At 43.0% G+C, this 27,558-nt stretch overlaps 1 protein-coding gene across 3 annotated transcripts in view; it reads right to left on the bottom strand.

Annotated features, from left to right (window-relative positions):
- The window catches only part of brd4 (bromodomain containing 4), a 184,487-nt gene that overhangs the window by 95,386 nt on the left and 61,543 nt on the right, over nt 1–27,558 (bottom strand). For all 3 annotated transcript variants that reach the window (XM_048521930.1, XM_048521931.2, XM_048521929.2), the window contains exon 2: nt 19,252–19,570. In XM_048521930.1, the coding sequence (XP_048377887.1) occupies nt 19,252–19,536 (285 nt within the window). In that variant the 5' untranslated portion in view covers nt 19,537–19,570. The remainder of the gene's footprint in view (nt 1–19,251; nt 19,571–27,558) is intronic.

Consider the following 27,558-nt stretch of genomic DNA (forward strand, 5'->3'; position numbering starts at 1 on the left):
CACCATTTGTGACACCTCAGATCTTAAAGCAGTCCATGTTCAAATGCAACAGGTTCTGGACAATAGCCAGGCTTGGGCTGACAATGGCAAGTAACATTCAAAACACAAATGCCAGGCTAAGACCATCACAAATGGGAGACATTCTAAGCACTACCCCTGGACATTCAATGGTGTTACCAGCACTGAATGTCTCCCAATCAACATCTTGGCAGTTAACAGTGACCAGAAACTCAGCGGGACTCACCACATTAACACAGTGGCTACAAGAGCAGATCAGAAGCTAGGAATACTGCAGCAAATAATGCACCTCCTGACTCCTCAAAGCCTGTCCACCATCTGCAACAGTGCCTAGATGAGTGCAGTCTCAACACTCCAGAAGCTTGACACCATCCTGGACAAAGCAGGCCACTTGATTGGCACTAAATCCACAAGCACCCACTCCCTCCACCACCAGAACGTTCAGCAGCAGCAATGTGTACTATCTACAAGATGCACTGCAGAAATTCACTCAAGATCCTCAGATAGCACCTTCCAAACCCACGACCACTTCCTTCTAGGAGGATGAGGGCAGCAGACAGGGGGGAAAACACCAAATTCCTCTCCAAGCCACTCACCATCTTGATCTGGAAATAACTGTTCCTTCACTGCCACAAGTTCAAAATCCTGGAATCCCCTCCCCAATGGCATAACAGATCAACCTACAGCTGGTGGACTTCACCAATTCGAGGCAGCAACTCATCTTCACCTTCTCAAGGGCAACTAAGGATGGGCAAAAAATGCTGGTGAGTCAGTCAATGATGCCCACATCCCACAAATGAAAGCAAACATGCAAGCAAATAGCAGACCTAAGAGTTTCACAGCACAGAAACAGACCCTTTGGTCCAACAGTCCATGCTGAACATAATGCCAAACTAAACAAGTCCTGCCTGCCTGCTCCTGACCCATATACCTTCAAGCCTTTCCTACTATGCACTTATCCAAATATCTTCTAAAACATTGCCATTGTACTCACATCCATCAGCTCCTCTGCAAGTTCATTCCACATGGAATTCACCCTCTGAAAAATTTGCTCATGTCTTTTTTTAAATTTCTCTCCTCACCTTAAAAATGTGCCCCCTACTTTTGAAATTCCCCACCCTAGGGAAAAGGCTGAGATATCAATGGGATAACATCCCATTAATATATATGCTCTTTATCTTCCTATACAGGGGTATGTGGAAACTGTCTTAAGCTTCCTGCCTGAATAGGATTGGGTGGGAAAATTTAGTAAAGGTGAGATATTTGTAATTCTGTAAACACATCCTGTCGTTAATCACTTCGCGAACAATCAATGCTGCATCCTGTTCTCTATGTTCCAAATCTAGTAATTTTTTTTGTATTAGCCAATTCATACATAGTGTATACAAAGCGGGGACTGTCCGCTGTTCAGGGAGTCGCTTATGGAACTCAGCGCCGGATTTTGTAGAGCGATCCTCTACAGCTTGTACTTGCTTAATAATAAAGGCTTGTGTTTTTGTAGCCAGTCCAGTGTCTTGTTATTACATCAAGTCCATGAGTGTCTCCGAAAACGAACCTGACAAGACAACTACCATTAACTCACTCTATACCCCTCATGATTTTCTAAACCTCAGTTCACCTTTCAACCTATGCTCCAGTGAGAAATATCACAGCTTATCTACCCTTTTCTCGTAACTGAAACCTTGCATACCTGGCGATACCTTGATGACTCTTCTGAATCCTCCTCAGCTCAAAATCCTTCCTGTAACTGGGCAACCACAACTGGACACAGTATTCCAGAACAGGCCTCACCAACGTCGTGTACAACTTCAACATGACTTCCCAACTCTTATAATCAAAAAGGACTGAACAATGAAGGCAAAGATGCTAAACCACCTTTTTAAAACTACCCTGGCTATGTGTGATGCAAATTTCAAATAATTATGCACTTGAAAACCTAGGCCCCTCTGTTCAACAACACTACCCAAGGCCCTACAAATTAATTGTATAAGTCTTGCATTTGTTTGCTGTCCCAAAATGCAATACCTCGCATTTATCCAGATTGAACTCAATTGACATTTCTCAGCCCACTGGCTCATTTGATCAAGATTCCTTCATGATCTTCGAAAACGATCTTCACTGCCAACTTTGCCATGAATTTTGGTGTCATTTGCAAATTTACTAACCATTCCTCCAGAACCAGTCCTTGCAGAACACCACTGGTGACAGACTTTCAGTCCAAAAAGCATCCCTCCACCACCATCTCCTACCATTAAGTCAATTAATTCATTTCTGAAGAAGGGTCGAGGCCTGAAACATCACCCTTCCTGCTATTCTAATGCTGCTTGGCCTGTGTTCATCTAGCTCTACACCTTAAGCCAATTATGTATTCAATTGGCAAGCTCACCCCGAATCCCACGTGATCTAACTGTACTGATTAGTCTGCCACATGGAGCTTTGTTGAAGACTTTACTGAAGTCCAAGTAAACAACACCTATTGCTCTAGACCTCAATGACACAAATGACCAGTCGTGGTTAATGCTACATACAACAGTATTCAGTACTCTCATGGAGACCAAGTATATCCTTCGCAATGGAGGACAGCTGACAAGCCACAGTGAAAGCTGAGACATATGACAAGACAGTTTGGGGTTTAGCAGCATTACAATACATCGAAATCCATGAACTACTGTAATCCGTAAAGTCATGATCAGTCAAATTGTTTACTCTTCTGGACTCGTTGAGGTGTCAAAGTCCTACCTGCTCCAGAAATGCACGTAATACCTACAAAGAAATGGATTTCAAAATATGCAAAAAGCTCCAGTTAAATGGGAAGATCAGAGGGTATATCAGATGCAGCACCAGATTAAGCCGATATTTCATTTTAAGGTATAAGTGAGTATCCCAGTGTAGTAGTTTGTGTCCAGTCAATTCTATTAATAATGTAAGGCAATACACAATATTGCACAGATTATAATCACCAACAACAGATCTACACTAAGGCTGTCAGTATTTTAGCCATGATTTTTCAACATGGTTACATAACCATCTATCCCAAATGGTGTTGCTCTGAACTAGATTTCTGCAATATCGAAAATCCCTTCCACCCATTTTCAATAACCACAACTTGGCTGAGTAACAGACATTACACGCTGATCTTATGCCCACCTCCATTTTCTCTTTAAACCTACCAGTCAAATTCAGCCCCATGTCACATATCGCAAATCACTACATATTTATCAAAAATACCAATGGAACAAGTTAACTGTACCATCAAGGAACTATTGCCAGTTCACAACCAATGGTGGGCCTGCCAGTAAAACCCAAATATAGGACAAAAACAAGATCCTACAATTTTAACCACTCAAGGTCCAGATCTCATGCCAACCCTGAACAAAAAAAGAGACTCAAAACTCAAGTGCCAGAAGTGACTAGCAGTCAGCTCAATATGACAGCAGGGACACAAAGAAATGTTTCTCCTTTCGAGGGACTAGAACTACGGCACATGGTTGGAAATGCGAACTTGTAAAGAAGACTGAGATAAACAGAATTTTCTCTGAAGTTGCAGAGCAAAGACGACCTGGTGACTGGTCTATTTTTAAGCCAAGTTAAACAGATTCTTGACTGACAGCCGAGTCAGAGGGCAGGCGGCACGGTGGTTCAGTGGTGAGCACTGCTGCCTCACAGCACCAGGGACCTGGATTCAATTCTGCCCTCGGGCGACTGTCTGTGTGGAGTTTGCACATTCTCGGTGTCTGCATGGGTTTCCTCCGGGTGCTCCGGTTTCCTCCTGCAGTCCAAAGACGTGCAGGTGAAGCTGGAATGGCCGTGCTAAATTGCCTGGAGGTTAGGTGGGTTATGAGGGATGCTCTGAGGATCAGACTGGACTTGTTGGGCTGAAGGGGCTGTTCCCACACCATGGGGATTCTATGATAGGGTGCAGACAAGAAAATGGAGTTACAATCACAATACAGATCAGCTTTGACCTTAGCAATGGTGCAGCCTCAAAACAGCTTGATGATCTACCCTTAATTTACAACTGCAATCTATAATGTACCACAAACATGCACTCCAGTTACCAAATTAGTTCATCTATATTCCTTTGCAGACTCACTACTGCCTCAACTTACTTTTCTCAGTATTTGCATCATGTGTAAATTTAGCCATAATATATTCAGTCACTGAAAATAGTAAATTGTTTGAGATTACAGTGATGGTTCATCACCTTGGCCTACCAACATGAAAACAATCTACTTATCTCTATACTGTGTTACCTGAGAGATACATAATCCTTCATCTACACTAAAACATTATCAACCACACCATAAGCACTTATAGCCATGGTTATTTCAATCACGAAAATTTCATGGCAAGAAAAAAATCTCATCTCAGACATATAAATCAGTCCTTCCATATGTTTGGACCAACTTTCAATAGTTCCTTGCTAAACATCATTATGCCAAGACCATAGATTCAATAACTGCAGCAGTTCTCCAAATTAGTCAGTAACCTTCTTGGAAAGTCTAGCAAATGCACACAGCCTTTTCAGCCTGACATTTAGTGTCAGGACAAAAAATTATTTTGTCCATCACTTTGCCAGTTGGTGCACTTTGCTCAACTAAACTGAGCTCTGTCTGCACATTCAGGACAGAGACTTGACCTTGGGACTGAAAAGCTTAATGTTTAGTTCTGAAGAAGGGTCAGCAGATGAGAAACATTAACTCTGCTTTCTCTCCACAGATACTGCAAAATGTGCTGAATTCAGCACTCTTCACGACCCCTCAGTTACTGAAGCAGTCCATATTCAAATGTAACAAGATGTGGACAATATCCAGACTTGGGCTGGCAAGAGGCAAATAAATATTGACACCACACAAATGCCATGTAATCCAATAATTCAGTAAGCCAAGTCAAGAATGAATCAAAGATCGAAATACAGTTAACAATAAAGCCAGTGAAAAACAGTGAAGGCTTTTCCATGTCTCCACAATCTAGTACCATTTTGATTTGTTTTAAGAATAAGGGAAAAGAATGACACAAAGGTATAGCTTAAAAGAGAATACAGTCTTCACCCCTTCTCCACCACCCTGCCACCATCTACAACAGCCCTAAACAACGAAGTCGCACTCTTAAGGTGCGATCTTTCAGCAAAGAGAAGGCGATGGCCCGGTCATATTATAGTTAGACTATTAATGAAGAAACTAATGTTCCAAGGAACCGGGTCCAAAATCTGCCACAGGGTATGGTAGATTTTGAATTCAATTTTTAAAAAAAATAGACCAGCTGATAACCATGAAATCACTGTCGAAAAATGTCCTTCAGGAAAGGAAATCTTGAGAACCAGGTCTGGCGTACATGTGACTCCAGGCCCACAGCAATGTGATTGACTCAACTGCCCTCTTAAGCATCCTACAAAGCCATTCAATTGTCCAAATTGCTGCAAAGTCTCAAAGAAATGAAACTGGAGGGATCACCTGGCTTCGACCGAGACATCGGAAAAGGCGACCCTGCAAAGTCTTCCTCGCAAACATCTGGGGGCTAGTACTAAATTCTGGAGAGCTGTCTCATACTACTCAAGCAACAGCCTGACATTGCCTGTAAGGCATTATTCTGAGATCGTGACCACGTCCCGGACACCACCATCCCATAGCTCAGCACAAGTGGCAGCAGTGATACACAGTTGGGAAGGAGCTGCTTGGTCAGTTCTCAACATAGAACCCGGGGTCTATGAAGTCTCATGGCTTCAGATTAACAATGAGCAAGGAATCCACTCGCCAATTTCCACACACTGCCCTCCTTCAGCTGATCAAGTGGTACTCCCCCATTATGAGCAACACTTAGAGGAAGCACTGAGGAAGGCAAGAGCACAAAATGTACTCTTGGTGGAGGATATCACTAGCCAACAAGAGGGGCTCAGCAGCAGGACTAATGACTGAGCTGGTTGGTTGAAAGAGGACATACCTGCTAGACTGTGACTGCAGGAGGTCAGAGAACAAAGGGTAAAACATACCTGTTAAGAATGAAGACAATCTGTCCACAAGCGACCACCACACAGTCTTTGAGGAGGCCAAGTCCCACTTTCACAACTAAAATAACCTACAGCATGTTGCGTTGCCACTATCAACACACGAGAGACTTCAAACAGATCTAGCAACTCAAGACTAGGCACCCAAGGAGATTGGTAGGCCACTGACAGCAGAAATGTTCTCTAGCACAATCTATAACCTCATGGCCTAGCATACACCCCACTTAGCCATTGCCATTAAGCCAGAGAGAGAGAGAATCAGCCCTGGTTCAAATGGACAGTGCAGGAGGGCATGACAGGAGCAGCATGAGGTATACCTAATGAGGTGTCAACCTGGTGAAGCCAAATGGGATTATTTGCAAACCCATCAGTATAAACAGCAAGTATTAGACAGTGCTAAGTGATCCTACAACCAACAAATCAGACTGAAGCTCTGCAGTCCTGCCAAATCCAGTTGTGAATGGTGGTGGACGATTAAACAAATCACTAGAGGCGGCTCCACAAATACCCTCAGGTGATGGATGAGGCCAACACATCAATGGAAAAGCTAAGGCTGAAGCATGTGCACCCACATTCAATGAAGGGTGCAGTGAATGATCCATCTCAGCCTCCTCCAGGTGGTCCCCAGCGCTATAAATAACAATCTTCAGCTAATTCAATTCACTCTACATAATATCAAGAAACAATTGGAGACAGTGGATACTGCAAAGGCCACAGGTTCTGACAACATTCCAGCAATAGTCCTGAAGGCTTCTACTCCAGAACACTCACTCTTAGCCAAGCTGTTCCAGCACAGTTACAAGACTGGCATCTGCCCAACACTGTGGACAATTTTCCAGTTATGCTTTGTACATAAAAAGCACAACAAATCCAACTCTGCCAATTACCACCCCATCAGTCTACTCTTGATCATCAGTAATGTGATGGAAGGTGTCATCAATAGTGCTGTCAAGCAGTACCTGCTCAGCAACGCTCAGTTTGAGTTCCACCAAGGCCACTGAGCTCTTGACCACATTACAGCCTTGGTTCAATCATGGACAAAAGAGCTGAATTCCAAAGGTGAGCCTAGTGTGACAGCCTCTGACATCAAGGCTGCATTCAACAAGAGTGTGGCAAAGAAAAAACTGGAATCAACGGGGGATCAGCAGCAATATCTGACAGATGGGAAGATGGTCGTGCTTACTGGAGGTCAGTCATCTCGACAAGGGTTCCTCAGGATAGTATCCTAGGGTCAAACATCTTCAGCTGCTTTATCAAAAATTTTGCCTTCATAAAAGGTCAGAAAGAGGGAATGTTCGATGATCGCACAATGTTCAATACCATCCGTGACTCCTCAAATATTGAAACAGTCCACGTTCAAGTGCAATAAGAGCCAGGCAATACCGAGGCATGGTCTTACAAGTGGCATGCAACAATTACATCACACAAATGTCAGGCTACAACCACCACCAGAGGCAATCTAAGCACCTTTGACAGCCAATGGCATTACCATCATTGAATCCTTCATTACCAACATCCCAGGGATTACCACTGGTCAGAAACTCAACCGGGCTCCCCACATAAATGAAGTGACCACAAAAGCAGATCAGAAGCTTGGAATACTGAGGCAAGTAACCCACCAGCTGACTACCCAATCCCTGTCCAACATTTGAGACACAAGTCAGGGGTGTGTTGGAACACTTCCCACTTGTATAGATGACTGCAACTCCAACACAAGCTTGATATCATCCAGAACAAAAGCAGCACACTTAGAGGCACGACATTGTCATCGGGTGGAGAGTTGATGCTTGTCACTCAGTTGCAGCATATACCATCTACATGATGTACAGAAGAAATTCAAGGATCCTCAGACGGTACCTTTCAAATCTATATGGCCATTTCCATCCAGAAGGATACCTGTAGCTGACATATGGGAACACCATCACCTTCAAGTTCCCCTCCAAGGCAGTCAATCCAGATGTGGACAGTTATCATCATTCAAAATCCTGGGATTCCCTCCCCAAGGGAATCATGGATCAACCTACAGCACATGGACTGCAGCAATTTAAGGGCGGCAGCTCACCACCACCTTTTCTAGTGCAACCAGGGACAAGCAATAAATGTTGGCCAGCCAGTGATGTCTATACCAGTTAATTTTTTAACAAAACTCTCTACGATAGATATCCAAATCCAGAGTTACACCAGTTTGTTAACTCTTTAGTATTTTTGACACTTCAAGATATTTCAATACAAATCTGCTGAGACGAACTTCAAAAAATCTGAATGTCTATGTTTTCAGTTTTGTACAACCTGAAGATTTCTTTACAAACAGTCCTGGCCTGGAAATTTTAATCTAAACCCTAAGGTCACTGTTCCCTAAACAGCATCAAGCTCAAGTGAAAAACTAAATTCACCACTAGTATCTTCCAAACGGCATTTTAAGAATTCTCTCATCCTAGTTTCTTCTGAATGGCGTAAAAAAGAAATGGCCTTACATGTTAATCGCGAATTAATGGTACAAATACAGGTTAACAGGTTTGATCTTGTCATGACAGAGGCATACTGCAGTAAGGAGGGAGGATTCTGGGAAGGGGATGAGGCACCCATGGTTAACCAGGGAAGTTAAGATGATCAAGAGAGAGGAAAAAATACACAACTTAGCAAAAATTAGCAGAGAATTGGGAAAATTTAAGAGTCAACTTTTAATATCAGGAATACAGAAGTCAAAGTTAACACAGGCCTCTTAGAGAACAAGATTGAGGAAAAAGCACTGGAAAAACAAGGAAATAGCAAAGGAGTTAAATACTTAACATCCATTTTCAGAGCCGGAGACACTAACAGCATTACAAAGTTACTAAAAATATTCCAGTGTCAAGAGAAGGAAACAAATACAATAACTATCACAGGAGAAAAAGCTGTAGGGAAACTAAATTGGTCAAAGACTGCTAAGTCGGAGACCTAATGGGATGCAGAAAATAAGAAAGCCAGAGACGTGGATGTAGCGGTTGTAAACTTCCGCAAACCTTGAATTCTGGAAAAAAGTGCCACTGTATCTCTTTCTTGGAAAGGGGAAGGTGTTAATGGGATGTTATCCCATGACATTTGGCGCAGTGAGCAAGGTTCCAACATTTACAGAGGTCGTACATGGAGGACTGATTAAGTGATCGCTCGGGTGTCGGTAGCGTGAAACGGACGGGCCCACAAGATATGATTCTCCTTAGTCTCTCAATAACCTAGCACCCATGCAACCCCTCGTCCCTATGTGGCTCTGTACTGACGGAACCCTGAGACGACTCATGATCTTGGACATGATAAATCCTTAATGCCTGGAGGTTAGAGTCCCAACAGCTTTGATAAACAGATTCCGGGAAGTTAGTGTCCCCCAGTGACAGGGGTTCAAATCCCAAAGTATGGGTCGGGAATTTGGAGGTCAGAGTCCTCCCAACTATAAGTATCGGGAACTTGGAGGTTAAAATACCAGGGTTCAAGTCCCTAGAACGTAGGTAAAAGGATAACTACAGTGTCTATCTCAACCACCCTAGCTTAGACCAGTCATTAAGAGGGGAGATCCCCCACGCAAAAGGTCAACACCCTTAAGTGCATGTGGAGACCAAGAACAGAAGAGTATACAGAAATAAGTAGTAAAAGCATTAAAATGGGACATCGTTGGATAAGTCAGGTGTTGGAACCCTTTTGCATCCATTACGTTGGGATGACCCCGAAAACAAATTATGGTTCAAATGCCTGTCGGAATGCCTAAACAAAAAATTGGGAAGTGAGAACTGGCCAATATTGGGAACATAGGAAATAGATCGATGTATTAAAGCTGAGGAGGCAATATAGATATGTAATGTGGGAAGCAAAAGGAAAGGGTTAATGTCAACCTGGAGAAAAAGAGCTGAGGAGCTGAATGAGAAATCAAAACTGGCCAGTTGGGTGGAGAATGCACGTAGGAGGGGGATTCACGCCTGTGATAATGAGGGGAACCCAAAAACTTCAGATGTTTTAAGGCTTCAGTGCGAGGATCATGAAACGAATGAACAGGAAAGACTGGAAAGGGAACGACGAAACAGAAAACAGGGATTACAGCAGCAGGCTGAGTTGACGGAAAATAAAAATCGGACGAACCTCCTGACATAGCTGGCTTGCCAATGTTGTTACAAAGCAACAACAAACGAGCAAGAGGACAACTGGGGAAGGCACCCCTCTGCCCCATCAGGAAAACTACCCCCTCCGCAACTCTACCCGTCTGTGGCCAACTGACACCTACAGGAATCCCACCACTACCATAAGCCCCAATCACCTGTGTCCTTACCACCGCCACAGCATGCAGTACCAGCCCAAACCAAACCTACTGCCACAGAATCTCCAGGCCTTAGTAACTAGCCTACACTATTCTCTTACTGAACCCACAGCTTCTCCTTCTGCCATGTATCTGACTCAGGGGCCATTCACTGACCCTATTTCCTGTCGGACTAGGTCTAAAACTGAACAAACAAGAAACACGATACGAAACAGACCACGAATGGACCAAAGGAGGGAGGGCATGATTCTTTTAAGACTCACATGGGAGCCCAAAAAAAAGTAAGGCGTGTGAGCAGTTTTATTGACCCTCTAGTGCCTGTCTAGTGTTCCCTAGCGATTCTGCTAGTAGTGAACAGTATGATAGCCCCAATTCAGAGGTGGAGGATAATGATTCTGACAACTGTTTGGGAGGGATGCTTGGATAACCGTCCCGAAAAGGACCCCCGCAAAGAAAAACCAAACTGAATTTCCTAATTGCACAGTCCCGCACCAGAATCCACCACCCGGGGGTTGGGGGGTGTCAAATACCATGTAGTTCTATAGCCCTCGGAAGCCGCAACAGATGTGTTTAATTATGTCAAAGGCCCCTGATCGAAACTCTAATCCTGACGACTTCTTAGATTACATCCTGGGCACTAATCAAATGTACAAGCCACCCCGCCCCCCCCAAGACCTCTGAGCCTGTGCCGTATGGCTCTTACCCCTAGTGAATGTACTAGGTGGAAAGGCCACCTAGGAAACCTAGCTCCCCAAGATTGGGATGCTTTGACAGGTCTCGTGACTGAAGATCTTTGGCCACAAATTATTAAAGATGCACTTAGGTGAACCTTAAAGTAGCCGGCAGACATTAGCAAAGTGCTAGAGGGCAAACCCAAACCTGGGGAGGACGGCCCCGATTTCTGGGACCGCTTCTGCTCCACTTATGCCAGCAATATTGCCTACATTGCAGGGAATCCTTCACCACAGTTGAATGCTCTTTTGCTGCAGTGTTTACCTGAGGCTGTGCCAACAGCTATTCGTACTAATAACATGGATTGGCCAGATAATCCGTTTTATGTCCCAAGATGAGAAGGGCCTTGACTTAATGGTACACTGCTACGGAATCCAAACTGACCAGGGTCAAGTTTGACATGGTGCAGCATCCCCCACACCAACTGTGGTCCAAAAAGCCAGCACCTCCAGCGTCCGACTTCCAATTAGCAAAGGCATATCAAATGCACCCTGGCCAGGTCAACAATTATGGTAACGGTTACACTACCCATCCACATGGTCCGACTGCTCCTCAATATGGAGCGCCATATGCACCCACTTCCCACATTCCATAGCCCCAGTGCCCCTCTGCCACGAGGCGGAACACCCCGCTCTGCCCAGGGACGTTTTAACTGTGGCAGTCGGGAGCACCAGAAGAGTGTCTTCAGAATCAACCTCAAAAAGGAAACCCCAAGGAAGAAGGCAACCTTTTTCCACCAGTAATCCTTTTTCAGTCTACCTTCGCCCCATAATTTGCCCATTTTAACTAGCGATCCGGAGGATGAACCAATCGTTAATCTAACTGTACAAGGTGTAGCAATTCCCTTTTATGATTGATACTGGGGCCACAGCATCTATGCTGGATGCTTCATGTGTGCAGCGGTATGGGTTTAAGCTCTTGCCTGCCTCAATAAGTCTTAGCGGGCTTACCGGGCAGGAAAAGGCTTACTCTTTAACAGAACCATTGACAGTCTGAACTGGCCCTCAAACCTGTGTTATTCAATTTGCCCAGACCCTCAATTTGGGAGTTAATTTAGCAGGGAGGGATTTGTTGTGCCTTCAAATTGATGGCTGGGAAAGGTTCACTTAAAGGCTGCTGTAAGGTTCACCTAAGTGCATCTTTAATAGTTTGTGGCCAAAGACCTTCAGGCACAAGACCTGTAAAAGCATCCCAGTCTTGGGGAGCTGGGTTTCCTCGGTGGCCCTTCCACCTAGTACATTCACTGTGGTGGACAACGGACTTATCTCCAAGATTTCACCCCTCCTCTACACATCACTAGCCCTCGTTTTACCTTGTGCTGTGACCCTACAGGCACTTCCTGTGAATTGGCTGCTATTTACACCCCAATGTAGGATCAAGTTTATCTGTTACTTTCATTGGGTTTTTTGAGGGAAAGGAAGGATCAGCGTTTCTGGTGGAAGTGCCACCCCACCTGTGGCAATCAGGTCTAGTGTACCCTCACCTCACACTGAATGTGAATACCGGCTAAAGGGCTAAGTCTTTGCGATTTCTGGCGCACCACTTGATCCAACAGTCAGACCTGGAAGTGAAAGGTTCTTCACAGCAGTTGGCTGATGGTCTATTACATATTATTGCAATCCTTTTATTGCCTTTGGGCCTTTACGTCAACCACACTGTCATCGCAGCCCCTCTGAGGAGCCTTCTCCAGACCGGTGGTATGCTTCCACGCGAGGTAGGATATACTCCGGTCACCCCCATAAAAATACAGTTCATCCCAGGAGCACCCTTACTCTCTATACTTCAGTACCTCCTAAAACCTGGGGCAGTGGAATGAATAACCTCCCTGATCAATTCGTTCCTCCAACAAGGTCAATTGGTGGACAAATTTGTTTTATAGGACACATATCCAACTGCATGGTGATCGAACAGCATGTATTCACTAGCACAGTCTATAGAGGCTTTATTTCTAACACCAGGATGGAACCCTCACCAACTCTATGGAATAGACTATTCTGGTAGGCCTTGCCAAGAGGGAGGAAGGAACTTGGAAGAGGGGTGTCAGACTAAATATGTAGGATTGGTGGTTGACTGCCCCTCCAACAGAACAGGTACGAAACCTCAGCCCGGGAAAGAAGGGACCAACTGTCTGAATCTTAACAGCTACCTGCTTTGTTTTAATGGTACTGGAACTTGTTGTGTACATGCTTTAGTCAATGTCACTAACCATCCCCATGATGCTTCCGGGCCCCATTAGTTTGTAAAAATAATTGCACAACTAGAAGATTATTGAGCTGCCCCAGTGTGGAATCAAAACCAGCGAATGTGACTTCAGACATACAGTGGACTTGTGGGGGTCGTAATGGCACCCATGTAGAAATGGGGAATGGGACTTTCCGTTTCACTCCTCAGACTTCCGACCATTTAAGAGTCAATCCTCCTGGAATAGTTACAAGATAGTACGTGAATCCGTTACCTGCTACCATGCTAAGAGGGGATTTGTTTCTACTGCCACTCCAACTTTGCCAGTGATGTAGGGGCCATTGGGCCCCTCTCAGTCCCTTGTCCCCAACGAGCATATACTCAACGACAATTGTCACATGCTCCATAAGTGAGGAGCTGTGTGTTAAGTGGCAGGATCAGGTCATCTTGGGCTCTCCCGAGGGATATGGCTTCCTGGGAACTGTCAGTTTGGGAGGCTCTTCAGGAGTGATGTCCGCCAAAAGCTGAAGCTACCTTGTTTGTGGACTCACCGCCCTGAGAAATAGCATAATGTTGGCATTGGAAGCAGTAAATCACAAATTAGCCGAACTTCGACTCTAAGCTCAGCAAGCCCGGTATGCAGTAGACTATCAGCTGGCTCAACAAGGAGGAGTATGTACGATTGAGGATAAATGCATTACGCATGTTACCGACGAATCCTATAAACAGTACCCAGACTATCCAAGCCATACAGGGACACTTGGGCCAGTACAGAGGGGAACCCCGACCTGGGGAAGGACGGTTGGGTGGCTTCTGGGTGATTCTTGAGGCTCATACCTACTGCATGGGTTGGTTATCTGAATGAGTGTCATAACTGTCTGTTGTGTATTCATGGTATGCCTGAACTCCTGTTGCAGAATTATTGCCGACAGACTAGTAGCTCCCTTCTCAGCCCCCGATATACGTTTGGGCAGAATAAGATTTTAATGGGATAATATCCATTATTTGTTATGCCCCTTACAGTTTACACATTCCATGTGTAAGAAAATATGTGGAAACTGTCTTGAACTTCCTGCCTGAATAGGATTGGGTGAGAAACGTTTGTAAAGGTGTGAAACTTCTGTTACTACTGAAGTGGCCAGGTCAGTGACCTTTGTTCAGGCCCGACACTACTTCAACTTGAAATCGCATCCCGTCGTTATCAGTCACTTCGTGAACGATCAGTGCTGTGTCCTGTTTCCTTTATGTTCCAAATGTACTAACTGTTTTATGTATCAGCCAAAATAGAGGATAAAAAGCAGGGACTGTCCACAGTTCGGGGAGAATCGCTTACGGAACTCAGCACTCTGTACTGAGTTGAGTACAGCGATCCGCCACAGCTTGTACTTGCTTATTAATAAAGGATTGTTTGTGTAGCCAGATCAGAGTCTTGCTATTGCATCAAGTCCGCGAGGGTCTTCAAAAAACAAATCTAACATTAATAAGTAATTAACACAGGCTAATTAGGTTAGCATCTATGAGAAAAAGTAAAATTCTAAGAGATAAACACAGCACTTAAAACATATATTGAACAGAATAAGCATGCATTTGAAGGGGAAATCAACCCTGACAGGCTCAACAGCATTTGTTGAGAAAATAAATAGAATAGGCAAATGGGAAGCCACGGATGTAAAACATCTGCATTTTCAAAAGGTAATACACATCAAGCTACTGAAAACAGTGGTTTATTACCATGGGTGATATCAGACAATGTAAGAATAATGAGGAGAGTTTTTTTTAAATGAACAAAGTAGAAAAGCTGTGGAACAGCAATTTGGGAGTTCTTGTGTATGAACGACAAAAAACTACCGTAAAGTTCAGCAGGTAAAAGAGAACACAAATGGAATCTCGGCCTTTAGAGTAGGAAGGATTTGTTAAAACAATACTCGGCACTTGTCAGACCACAGATGGAATACTGAAAAGTTTTGGCCAGCCTGATCGAAGGAAGAATTCTTTTTCATTATTCATTTTGTGGGATGAGGGCATCCCTGGCAGGCCAGCATTTATTGTCCATCTCTAGTTGCCCTTCAGAAAGTGGTGGTGAGCTGCTGGCTTGAACTGTTGCTGTGGGTTGACCACAATGCCATTAGGGAAGGAATTCCATCATTGTGACCCAGTAACAGTGAAGAAACAACAATGTTTCCAAGTCAGGATGGGGAGTGGCTTGGAAAAGAACTTGGAGGTGATGGCGTTCCCATCTATCTGCTGCCCTTGTCCTCCTCGATGGAAACGGTCATGGGTTTGGAAGGTGCTGTCGGAGGATCTTGGGTTAATTTCAGTAGTGCATCTTGCAGATAGTACACACTGCTGCTACTAAGCGTTTGGCAGTGGTGGTGGTGGTGGGGGGCAGGAGTGGATGCTTATGGAGTTACTGCCAATCAAGCGGACTTTGTCCAAGGTGGTGTTGAGCTTCTGGACTGTTGGGGCTGCACTCATCCAGGCAAGTAGGAAGTATTCCATAACACTTCTGACTTGCGCCTTGCAGATGGTGGACAGGCTTTGAGGAGTCAGGAGGTGAGTTATTTGCTGCAGTATTCCTAGCTTCTGACCGGCTCTTGTGGCCACTGTGTTAATGAGTGGTGAGTCCAGCTGAGTTTCTGGTCACTGATATGCTGGCATTGGAAGTCGTCCAGAGAATATTCACTATATCGACAGTGGAATGTCTCAAAATAACACCTCTTTTGGGACACAAAGCAAACTTGGCCAACTGAACAGGAACGCGAGATTGGAATTGAGATAGTAAGCCAGAAGCTTGCAGGATTCACTAACAAATTAGGTCAGGCCTGAGATACGCAAGCTGTTTACCTTGCCTCATCAATACCTATTCACTGTAGTCAATGTACGGGCTGAATAAGCTACTTCTGCTCCCGCATCTTATGATCTTATAACAATTAACTAGTTTGGAAGAGTTTTACAAACAAACCTAGGAGGGAAACACCTTCTGAACTTGAGCTAACTGAACAGCTGGAGGTAGCCCTAGAATAAGATCAACTCAAAACAAAAAAGTCATGCAAGATGACTGAGCCAGCAGTAAATTTTTAAAAAATTTGTAAATAAAATTATAACTGACTTAAACACCGGAAGTAACTTACTAGGTGTGTGTATAAATCAAACAAATTTATGATATTAAGCCAAAAGGCCAGACCTCAATAGCCAATGGTTTGGTTTATACAGTACTTGTTTGTTTTTGAAAACATAGTGGTGGTGCAACTAAGAATACTTCAGAGGAATTACATGTAATACACTTGTATACAAACCTCTATGTAAATGCATTTAACAGATGTGACTGTTTTAATATTAGGGGTTAGTGATTCATGAAGTATTTACCATTTTATATTACACAAATTTAAAAATCAGGTTAATATTTTAATTTGTATTTTTAGATGGTAAACACTGGTTGGACAAAGAACACTATGGTCATAAGACCATTAGAACTAGGAGCAGGAGTAGGCCATCTGGCCCCTCGAACCTGCCCCGCCATTTACTAATATCATGGCTGATCTTGAGACTCAGCTCCACTTACTCTCCCGCTCATCACAATCCTTAATTCCTTTACTGTTCAAAAATTTATCTAGACTTGCCTTAAAAAGCAGTGAGGTAGCTTCAAGCACTTCACTGGGCAGGACATTCCACAGATTCACAACCCTTTGGGTGAATTAGTTCCTCCTGACCTCAGTACTACATCTGCTTCCCTTTATTTTTGAAGCGATGCCCCCTTGTCCTAGATTCACCTGTTTGTGGAAACAACCTCTCTATCTTCACCTTATCTATTCCCTTCATAATCTTACATGTTTCTATAAGATCTCCCCTCATTCTTCTGAATTCCAATGAGTATAAGCCCAGTCTACTCAGTCTCTCCTCATAATTCACCCTCTCAACTCTGGAATCAACCGAGTGAATCTCCTCTGCACCCCGTCCAGTGCTAGTATATCCCTTCTCAAGTAAGGAGACCAAAACTGCACACAGTACTCCAGGTGGGCCTCACCAGGATCCTATACAGCTGCAGGACAGCCTCCCTGTTTTTAAACTCCATCCCTCGAGCAAGGGCAGACAAAATTCCATGTGCCTTTTTAATCACCTGCCACACCTGCAATCCCACCTTCAGCGATTCATGCACAAGGACACCCAAATCCACCTGCACAGCAGAGTGCTGCAATTTTTTAACCATTCAAAATGTAGTCCATTTTACAGTTATTCCTACCAAAATAGATTACCTCACACTTATCAACACACTATTCCATCTGCCAGACCTTTGCCCACTCACTTAGACTATCTAATTGCCTCTGGAGACTTTGTGTCTTCTGCACACTTTGCTCTACCACTCATCTTAGTGTCATCTGCAAATTCTGACATATCATACTTAGACCCCCAACTCCAAATCATCTACATAAATTGTAAACAATTGCAGTCTCAACACATCCGTGAGGCTCAACACATCCGTGAGGCACACCACTAGCCACTGACCAACAACCAGAAAAAAACACCCATTTACCCCCAATCTTTGCTTTCTACTGGTCAACCAATCCTCTATCAATGCCAATATATTACCTGTAATACTGTGCAACTTTATCTTATATAGCAGCCTTTGGTGTGGCACCTTGTCCAATGCCTTCTGGAAATCCAGATATACCAGATCCATAGGCTCCCCATTGACGACTGGCTTGCATGGTGGACAAAGAATTCCATGAAATTAATTAAATATGACCTACCCTTCATGACCCCATGGTGGGTGTTCCCAGTGGGACAATTTATATTCAGTTGGTCAACATCTCTAACAGCCTAGGCCAGGTAGGTCGCATTTATGAGGACAGTGCACATAAAACTCAGTCCAAGGTATCAACACTGCCTTTGATATTTGAAAAAGTTGATTCTCAGCACCTAGAAATAAACCTAAAAATTATACTCTTGTAAATACCTTTTTGCATCTAACCACACCACAAGTGTGCCACAAACTCTTCCAACCAACTCCACTATGGAGTTTTCATATACAACCAGATATACCTCAAATAATTCAGACACTCATTCTAAATTTCAATGTTGTCTGCAGCTACAGTATTTTGAATTTGGGAGCTTAACACATGGTGGATCGCAACTGAAACTTGAATACAGACACCAATGCAATGCAGCATATCTCAACAAGTAGTTACGAGGCTTCAGAGTGCAACTTACAGGAATTTACACTCTTTCATTAAAAGCAGAGTCCCAAAATGGGATAAGAGGCACATGGTTACACGAGCTACAAGGTAGCACCATGGCTCAGTGGTTAGCACTGCCGCATCTCAGCGCCTGGGACCTGGGTTTAATTTCACCCTCGGTCGACTGTGTGTGGAGTTTGCACATTCTCCCTGTCTGCGTGGGTTTCCTCTGGGTGCTCCAGTTTCCTCCCATAGTGCAAAGATGTGCAGGCTAGGGGGATTGGCCACGGAATTGAGGGATGTGTAGATTAGGTAGGTAATAGGGGAATGCGGAGATTCGATGTGGACTTGGGCTGAAGGCCTGTTTCCACACTCTAGGGATTCTATGATTTAAACTAGAAAGGAAGGGCCTTTGTGTAGCACTCAGATGAATAAACTATGTTGTGTATTGCAGTCAATTTTGTCACATAGACAAATTCAAACTATTACAAGATCCCACAAATAGCAAATGAACTAAATGACCATTGATCAACATAATACTACAGAAACAGTTCTTCAAATAGTCCCAGGTTCTGGAGTTAAATCTAAATCCTTGCCGTCTATCTTAAAAGCAAATTTCACTAAGTTAGACTGCAACTTAATACAGTATGTTTAATTCCTGTCTGACTGCCCTCAATCCCAAACTTTGGAGCAATGAAGTTACTCTCAGAAATCCCTACTGAACAGGCAATAATAAAAGCAGGGGTTCCAATACTTGCAGGCATTTCAATGACTGAAGAACATGGTTTTCATATTAAGAAAGGACAAGGCAGACATACAATACATTAAAAAACACTCAAAAAGGAAAACAAGCAACTTACTGGCAGATTTAGTTTCACAGCATCCACAGGCTGTTGGAAAGGCCATGCGAACTGATGCTTCCATATCGTCTTCAAGAGCACTTTTGAGAGAAATTGCAGTTGGTTCGTCAACCGTTTGGATCGGTTAGGATTGGAAGTTTCAGGAGGGGGTGGATTGCCAATGACATTACTTGTTTGTTGGGGTTGAGCTTGTGACTGTGTTGAAGACATCTGTGTACTTTCTAGGCCATCCCCCATCGCTGGTAATTTTCTTAATCTCTTCCCTGGACCACTTTCACTCGACATACCATTGATCCCATTGTAGACCTCACCTGGTAACCTGGAATAAGACAGAGGATGAAATTAGAGCATCTTAAAACCTTTTGCAGCAGTGGTTACATTTAATACCCTATTTAGCAACTCTTAGATTTAATACCCAAATGAGCCTGAAACACCACTATGGAGGTGAGGTTCTTAATAAGTAAGCCATCATTTTAACTTAAGCTATACCTAAAGAAAGTGACAAACTTACTCCAGCAAATTTAACTCTTCACTTTTTACAGAGTGCCTGTGAAAATATGAATTCACGACCATGTATTCCCAGAATTGCTTAAATTTCATCTTCCCACCTGAAGTGTGATGCACAGAACTTCTACTGGGGTTTCTATTACAACATTGAAATTTGGTAAAGATTCAATAAAAACATTTGCAGCTTCTGGCCACACCAAAAATTGATACCCGATTGTTAACGTTGCAACTAGGTGCACACAAAAGCCCGCAATCATGACTACAACATTCAATTTTTCATTATGCACAGGAATAGATTTTTGTAGAGTGGTATGCCAAACTGTGTGGCTACACATTTACAATGCAAAGATACATTGATCATGATTTTTTAAAATCAGGCAACAGTGGCTCATCTAGAGAGCAATGACTATTATACTATCCGATATTACTGACTATGTTTTAAATTTGTATTGCGCATGGATCAATTAATACTCTGATGTGGTGACCCATGGATGCAGCACATGCACACACCCATGCAACTTAGGATTTCAAGACCTCAAATTGCTTCAACCAGTTTAACATTCAGCAAAAAGTCATTCTGAAACGATTTCCGTTTAACACTGTGAAAATGTCCAAAGTGACTTCAGAGGAGCATCAGGCAATACAAGGAAGAGAAGATGATTTAAGAGTGTCTGAAAGACTGTTTACAAGAGGAATTTAGACCTTAGGAACTACACAGCGAAAGGCATGGCCACTGATAGCAGAATTCATTTTTTTTGGGTGGGGAAATAGTAGTCTCGAGTGTGAGAGGAACAGGCTTAGAGGGGGACAGAGCAAAAGGGGTAGGATCTCGTCTAACATTTTAATTATGAGCTGTGCACAGGCCAGAGAGATGCAGGATTGGTTCAGTTACAGACTTGTAACTGAATATTATATATCAGAGAATCCTAGATGGTTAATGTACCCCACCACCAAGACGACAATTTGGTAAAGAGAAGTGCAGCTTTCAGGATGAATGGAAGGAGATTTTCTTCCCCAGCCCCAAAGGGAAATTAGGTATATTTTAAATTAATTCTTTAAGTACAACAGCACAAGCAAGTGTACACATAGCAGGCTTGATTCTCTTTTGGAGTGCTCAACAGTATGTTTAGCAGAAGCCTTTAACAATTGCACCAACTGATCTTGTATTTAATGGCAAAATAGAGTATCCAAGCAAAGGTAACGTTACCATGCTGAATCATGCCAAAACGTCTTTTTTTGGAAGATACGTTTGCGCATGTGCGAAGGTGACCACAGTAGCATAATCATTACATACAACTGCCCATATTCTCTCATACTTTGTAGAGAGATCAACATTTACTTACCATGTTCTATAACGACAGGATGTCCTAAACTAACAAGTACTCTGGCTAGTCAGTGCTGTAATATAGAAAATGCAGCAGCCTAAACCCGATAAAGACTGGATAATTTTGTGGATGTTGACGAGGGGATAAGTATTAGCAATGATGCCAGGGCTAATCCTTGTCTTTAAGATAGAGTCGGAATATCTTTCACATGCTCATGAAAAGGAACAAAATTGGCTTAATACATTATGTGAAAGATGGCAACTTCATTAGAACGGCACTCTTATCAAATATTGTACTGGACTATCTGGCTGAAATCTGAACACTCAGCCAAATGCACCATCAGCTGAGCCACAGTTTATGCTTAAAACTGAAGCAAGATATTTTTACACCAATGGAAGTGTATTCAGAAGTGTACTTACTTGACCTTTCAATATAAGCAGACCTTCTCAACAATAGAATCATGTTTATCAAAATTCTGATGAGAATTCTAAGGTATAACAGAACGTTTGTATATACAGCTCAACAATGAGATACAAGGTATGATGCTCATGCTTTCTCTTTGCATTCCAAAGAACTTTAAAAGCACGAATTCTGAAAAGACACACCAAGGACTTAAAACTATAATTGCCTATAAATTTTTATAAACAGCATGAATAACTACAAAACACCAAATCTTTCAGCCAGTTTCTCATATCCATAACATACTTTAAAAGCAAACTGACAACAGGCAAAACATTTGAAGGAATTTAAACGAAAGGGTAATTAAACACACAAGACATACAGGCATCTTGCTTTGTTTATGTATTTTGAAATGCAGGCAGGTGGATTTGGGGGGTTTCTATTTTTCCCCCACTCATGGGACACAAGCATCACTGGCTGGGACAATCTTTATTGTCCATCCCTACTTGCCCTTAAAAGATGGCAGAGAGCTGTCTTCTCAAACCAATGCTGCAGGGAAACCCACAACATCAAACAAGGTGGTAATTGGAGGATTTAGACCCAGCAACATTGACGGAACAGAGATACATTTCCAATTCAGAATAGGGAGTGGCTTGGAGAACTTACAAGTGGTGGTGTTCCCATGCAACCTACTGCCTTCGTTCTTTGGACAGTAGCGGTTATTGTTTGAAAGGAGCTATTGAAGGATCTTTGGTGAATTTCTGCAGCACATCTGGTAGATGGTACACACTGCTGCTGAGCACCAGCGGTTGAGGGAGTAAATTTCATGCCAACCAAGCAGGCTACTTATTCCTGGGTGGTGTCAGACTTCAAATGTTGGAGTTGCACTGATTCAAGCAGCTCGGAGTATTCCAGTACACTCCTGACTTATGCCTTGTAGACGGTGGACAGATTTTGGGCAGTCAGGTGGTGATTTAATTAAGGCAGTATTCCTTGTTTCTGACTTGAGGTGACACGTCTTATATACCACAACCAATCTTCCTATTTGCCAGGTAGGACTCCAACCAGCAGAGTTTTCTCTCTCCCGATTCCCAGTAACTTCCAAATGCGTTTTATTTCTGCTTTTTTAGGTCACAGTCGAAAAAAGATGGAAACTTGACCTCTTTCATGAATGCGTCAAGGATTTGTTAGGAGTGGTGAAACAATGACAAAGTGCAGGGTGTCTGGAGCTGTTACTTTTGCAAGGCTGAATTCAGGAATCAGAGGGATCAGCACACCTTTACTCAGAACCAGGGATTTGAGCACCACCCGACAAATCATCTGAGGAGGCGGCTATGTTCAGTTGCTGGGAGTTGAGCTAAGTGTTGCACTTTAAGAATTTTTTCTTCCCTCTTTCACTGCAGGAAAGTGAAGGGCAGACTGTTCAATAAACGTTATATTTATAGCTTTTCTTAGGCCTCAAGATAAAATATAGACTTTTAATTTCTCCCAGTATAGAAAGCGTCAGTGAGAGTCTGCAAAACACTGGATTTGAGCAAGTTGTAATCCTTTAAGGAAAGTCTACTTTAGTTAATTTTTAATGGGGAAAACATGGCAGTTAATGAAGTGGTATGGTCCCTGTCGGATATGACACGTTAGGGAACAGTTGACTGAACCGGGAGACTTCGTCTGTAGGAAGTATTTAGATACTTCTATCAGATCATTTGGATTGGCTGGAGAGGCAGTTAGATTCACTGATGTGCATACAGAAGGCAAGGATGGTAAGTAGCTTTAGACGTGGACACACCGTAGGCTCACTGAAGTAGAGCGTTAGTCAGGAGAGGCAGGATTCTCCTGTGACTATCCCTCTCTCAAACATATACCATTTTGGGTAATGTAGCATGAGGGACAGTCTATCAAGAAAGCAACAGCGACAGCCAGATCTCGAACACCAAGAACGCATCTTATGTTAAGTGGGGCTTGTCAAGGTTCAAAAAGCAATTGTTATAGGGGACTTTCAGTCAGGAGTATAGATAATTCTGCAGCGTGAGAGAGAAATTTGAAGATGACGTGTTGACACGCAAGACAGTAGGAATAGGAAGATAGGGTAGATGAATGTGCATCTGATGAGGGAGCGCAAGGAGCAAGGATTCAGATTTATAGATCATTGAGATCTCTTCTAGGGCAGAAGCAAGCACTTCGAAGGAGGACAGGTTTCACCCGAACTGGAGGGTAACCAATATCCGAGCACAGTGCTTTGCTAATGCTTCTCGGAGCCTTTGAGCTCATGGTGGGGGCATTTGAGCTAGCGGCAAAAATAGAGTCAGATGACAATGGTCCACAAGTTAAATACACAAGACAAGAACAAACAACTCAGAGGAGGTGGTAACTCAACAATTAAAACTGCATTTATTACAATATAAGGGGCCTAACAGCTAAGGCAAATGAAATTACGGTATTGATGAAAACATTGGTCTGGGATATTATTTTAAGGAAACATGGCTGAGTGAGCTGCCAGTCCTGTCCTTTCATGTTCTGGGTTTAGATGACAAAAGAAGAACAGCAAGGGAGGCAAGAGTGAAGGGGGTGCAGTGCTTAAAGTTAGAGAAAACATCACTTGTATTTGAGAGGATATTCTTGGGAGATCATCCATGGAAGCTGGGGACCGTGCTATAAGCCTCCCAGTATCAGCTGGAAAGTGAGGAGCAATTATGTGTAAGAATAACAGAGTAGTGATAGCAAGGGAATTTTAAACTATTTCCAATCATTGACTGGAACTGCCATAGTATTAAAGGCTTGGATCAGGAGGAATTTACTAAAGGTGAGCATGAAAATTTATGATCAATATGTAGATGTACCAACTAGAGCAGCAAAACGTGGCCACCCCTCAGGAAGAAAGGCAGAACAATTGAATTAAGTATTAGTGGGAGGGTACTTTGGGACCAATGTTACAACACTAGTCATGGAAAGAGACAGGTCTTGTACAAAGAAATTCTAAAATTGGAGTAAGGCTAATTTTGATGATATGAGACAAGAATTTTCATAAGTTGATTGGGGTAGTCTGTTCACAGGTAAAATGACAGCTGGCAAGTGGGAGGCTTTCAGATGTGTAATTGTGAGAATTCAGAGGTATTATATTCTTGATAAAGTGAAAGACAAGTCTGGTAGGATTAGACAAGAGGCTCTAGTCAAGAATGAGGGACACGACTAGTCTGGAATAGAGGACCAGAATCAAGTGAATCTCGAGAACATAAAAGGGGAGTGGGGCATTCTGAAGATGGAAATCAAGAGGGCAAAAAGGGAATGAGGTAGCCTTAGGAGATAAGGTGGATGATGATCCAGAGATTCCACAGGTGGATGAGAGAAAAAGAACAACTAGGGAGAATGTTGGCTCCTTTATAGATCAACATGGTTGTCTATGCGTGGACAACCATTATATCAAATGGGAGAGTTATTAAACCATAATTTCACATCAATATTTACGGTGGAAAAATACATGGATGCTAGGGAACTCAGGGAAAAGAATACTGATGTCTTAAACATTTCAGAACAGATGGTGCTGGAAGTCTTAAAAAGCAAAGATGGATAACTCTCAATCAGATGTATCACTGGAGTTGTGGTAAGCTATAGAAGAAATTTCCAAGCCCCTAGGAGAGATATCTATCTACAGCTGGGGTGAGGTACCAGAGGATTGGAGGGTGGGTAATGCGGCGTCTTTATTTAAGGCTGCAAGCAAAAGCCTAGGAACAACAGACTGGTGAATCTGACATCAGTGGTGGCTAAGTCGTTACGGTGGATTTTGAGAGATAGGATTTACATGCAGTTAGAGAGGATGGAAAATCATCTCTCAAACATGAGAGTTCTTCGATGATGACTAAGATGATACATGACAGCAGTGGACGCTGTCTACATAGACATTTTAACTAAAGCCTTTGACAAGGTTCCAACTGGTAGACTGGTTAGTAAAGTGAGATCAATTAGGATGCAGGGAGAGCTTGCTAATTGGATACAAAATTGGTTTGATGGTAAGAAACAGAAGCTGGTGGTGGAGGGCTGTTTTGTTGGACTGGAGGCCAATGACCGGCGGCACTCCGTAAGCTTCATTTGACACTTACATAAACAATTTGGATGAGAACTTTACAAGCATGGTTAGTAATGTGCAGATGACACCAAAATTAATGGTTTAGTGGACAATGAAGATAACCTAAGATTACTATAGGATCTTGATCAATTGAGTCAATGGAACAAGGAACGGCAGGCGGAGCTTAACCTGGATTAATGTGAAGTGTTGCATTTTGCTAAGAAGAGCGAGGGCAGGACTTACACAGTTAATGGGAGGGCCTTAAAGACAGCTGTCAAACAGATACCTAGGGGTTCAGGTACATAGTTCCGAGAAATTTGTGTCACAGGTAGACTGGGGTGGTAAAGGCAGCATTTGACATGCTTGCCTTCACAAAGATTTTGAGCACACAAGTTGGGTTAGGCTGTACAGGACATTTGTGATGCTTCATCTGGAGTACTGTGTACAGGTCTGCGGATATTATTAAGTTGGAGAGGGTACAAAGATGATTTAGAATGTTACTGGGACTGGGGGGATGAGAGTTATAGGGACAGGCTGGATAGGCAGACACCTTTATTCACTCAAGCTTAGGAGGCTGAGGTGTGACCTTGTAGAGGTTTTTTTAAAAAAATTGAAGGGCCTAGATAAGTATAGTAATAATGAATAAAGTATAGTAATAATAAAGTATAGCAACTAATGAATAATAACAGTCTTTTCCATCAGATAGGGGAGTTCAAAACTAGAGGGCATTTTTAAGGCAAGGGACAAGATTGAAAAAGGCAGCAGAGGGGCAACTCTTTCCACATAACAGTAGTTCGTATGTGGATTAACTGCCAGAGGAAGTCGTAGATGCAGGTAAAGTTACATTTGGACAAATACATGCAAAGGAAAAGTTGAGGTATGTAGGCCAAATGCAGACAAATAGAACTAAATTAGTTCTGGGAAACTGGCATGAACAAATTTGACCAAAGAGTCTGTTCCCGAGCTGTACTATAAATGCAGCCGTGATGTCAAGCACAGTAACACCTCACTTAGGGAATATTTGAACTAAGGGCTGGAGCTGACTGGCTCTGGTGGAAACCAAACGTGGTGTCAGTGAACAGGCATTCCTTGACGACATCAGTGATGACAGCATCACCTTACTGATGATCATGAGAGTTTTGATGTGATCATTAGTTAGGTTGGATTTACTCTGCTTTTTGCATAGGCAATTTTCCACATTGTCAGATAGATGTCAGTGTTGGTGCTGCCGCCCAACAGTTTGGTTAAGAGCATGGCGAGTTCTGAAGTTTCTTTTCCTAAAAAGGTCAGAAAGTCATTTAGAAATGATCCATCACTGCATCAATTCCAACAAAACAATGCCTCATAGGACTCCTGCTATGTAAACAGACAGAATATTGATAGAGTTTAAAAACAGACCAGAAAACCATTGTTCTGAAGTCAACACTACAGTAAAGTTCAGGTCCCAAAATTCAGAAAATTAGGAATTTCGTTCATAGAACATTACAGCACAGTACAGGCCCTTCAGCCCTCGATGTGCCAACCTGCCATATCAATCTGAAACCCATTTAACCTACACTATTCCATGTACTCCCCATGTCAGCATGAGCTTCCTCCAGGTGCTCCAGCTTCCTCCCATGGCCTTAGTGGTAGGATGACTTGTGGAAATGAAATCCTGCCTTTATTGTATGTTCTCAATACTTTGCATCATGTTGTTATAACTGTGTTAAATGGGGGCAGACTTTGAATAGATCCAGCAGCTCAATGCTGGGCAGATATGCAGATTAGATCAATTGACCATGCTAAATTGCCCATAGTGTTCAGGGATGTGTAGATGTTGAAGGATGGATCTGGGTGGGATGTGCTGAGGGAATGGCATGGACTCGTTAGGCTGACGGGCCTGTTTCCATACTGTAGGGATTGTATCCAGTTCAGAGCAGAAAGTATTTTTTCCAAAGAAAGGAAATTAAATTCTCAGTTCAAGGGACTGCTTAAATAAAATAGCATATACAAGTAGTTTGTTATAACACATGTTTC

Source organism: Stegostoma tigrinum, chromosome 35 (genome assembly GCF_030684315.1).
Source record: "Stegostoma tigrinum isolate sSteTig4 chromosome 35, sSteTig4.hap1, whole genome shotgun sequence".
Classification (NCBI taxonomy): domain Eukaryota; kingdom Metazoa; phylum Chordata; class Chondrichthyes; order Orectolobiformes; family Stegostomatidae; genus Stegostoma; species Stegostoma tigrinum.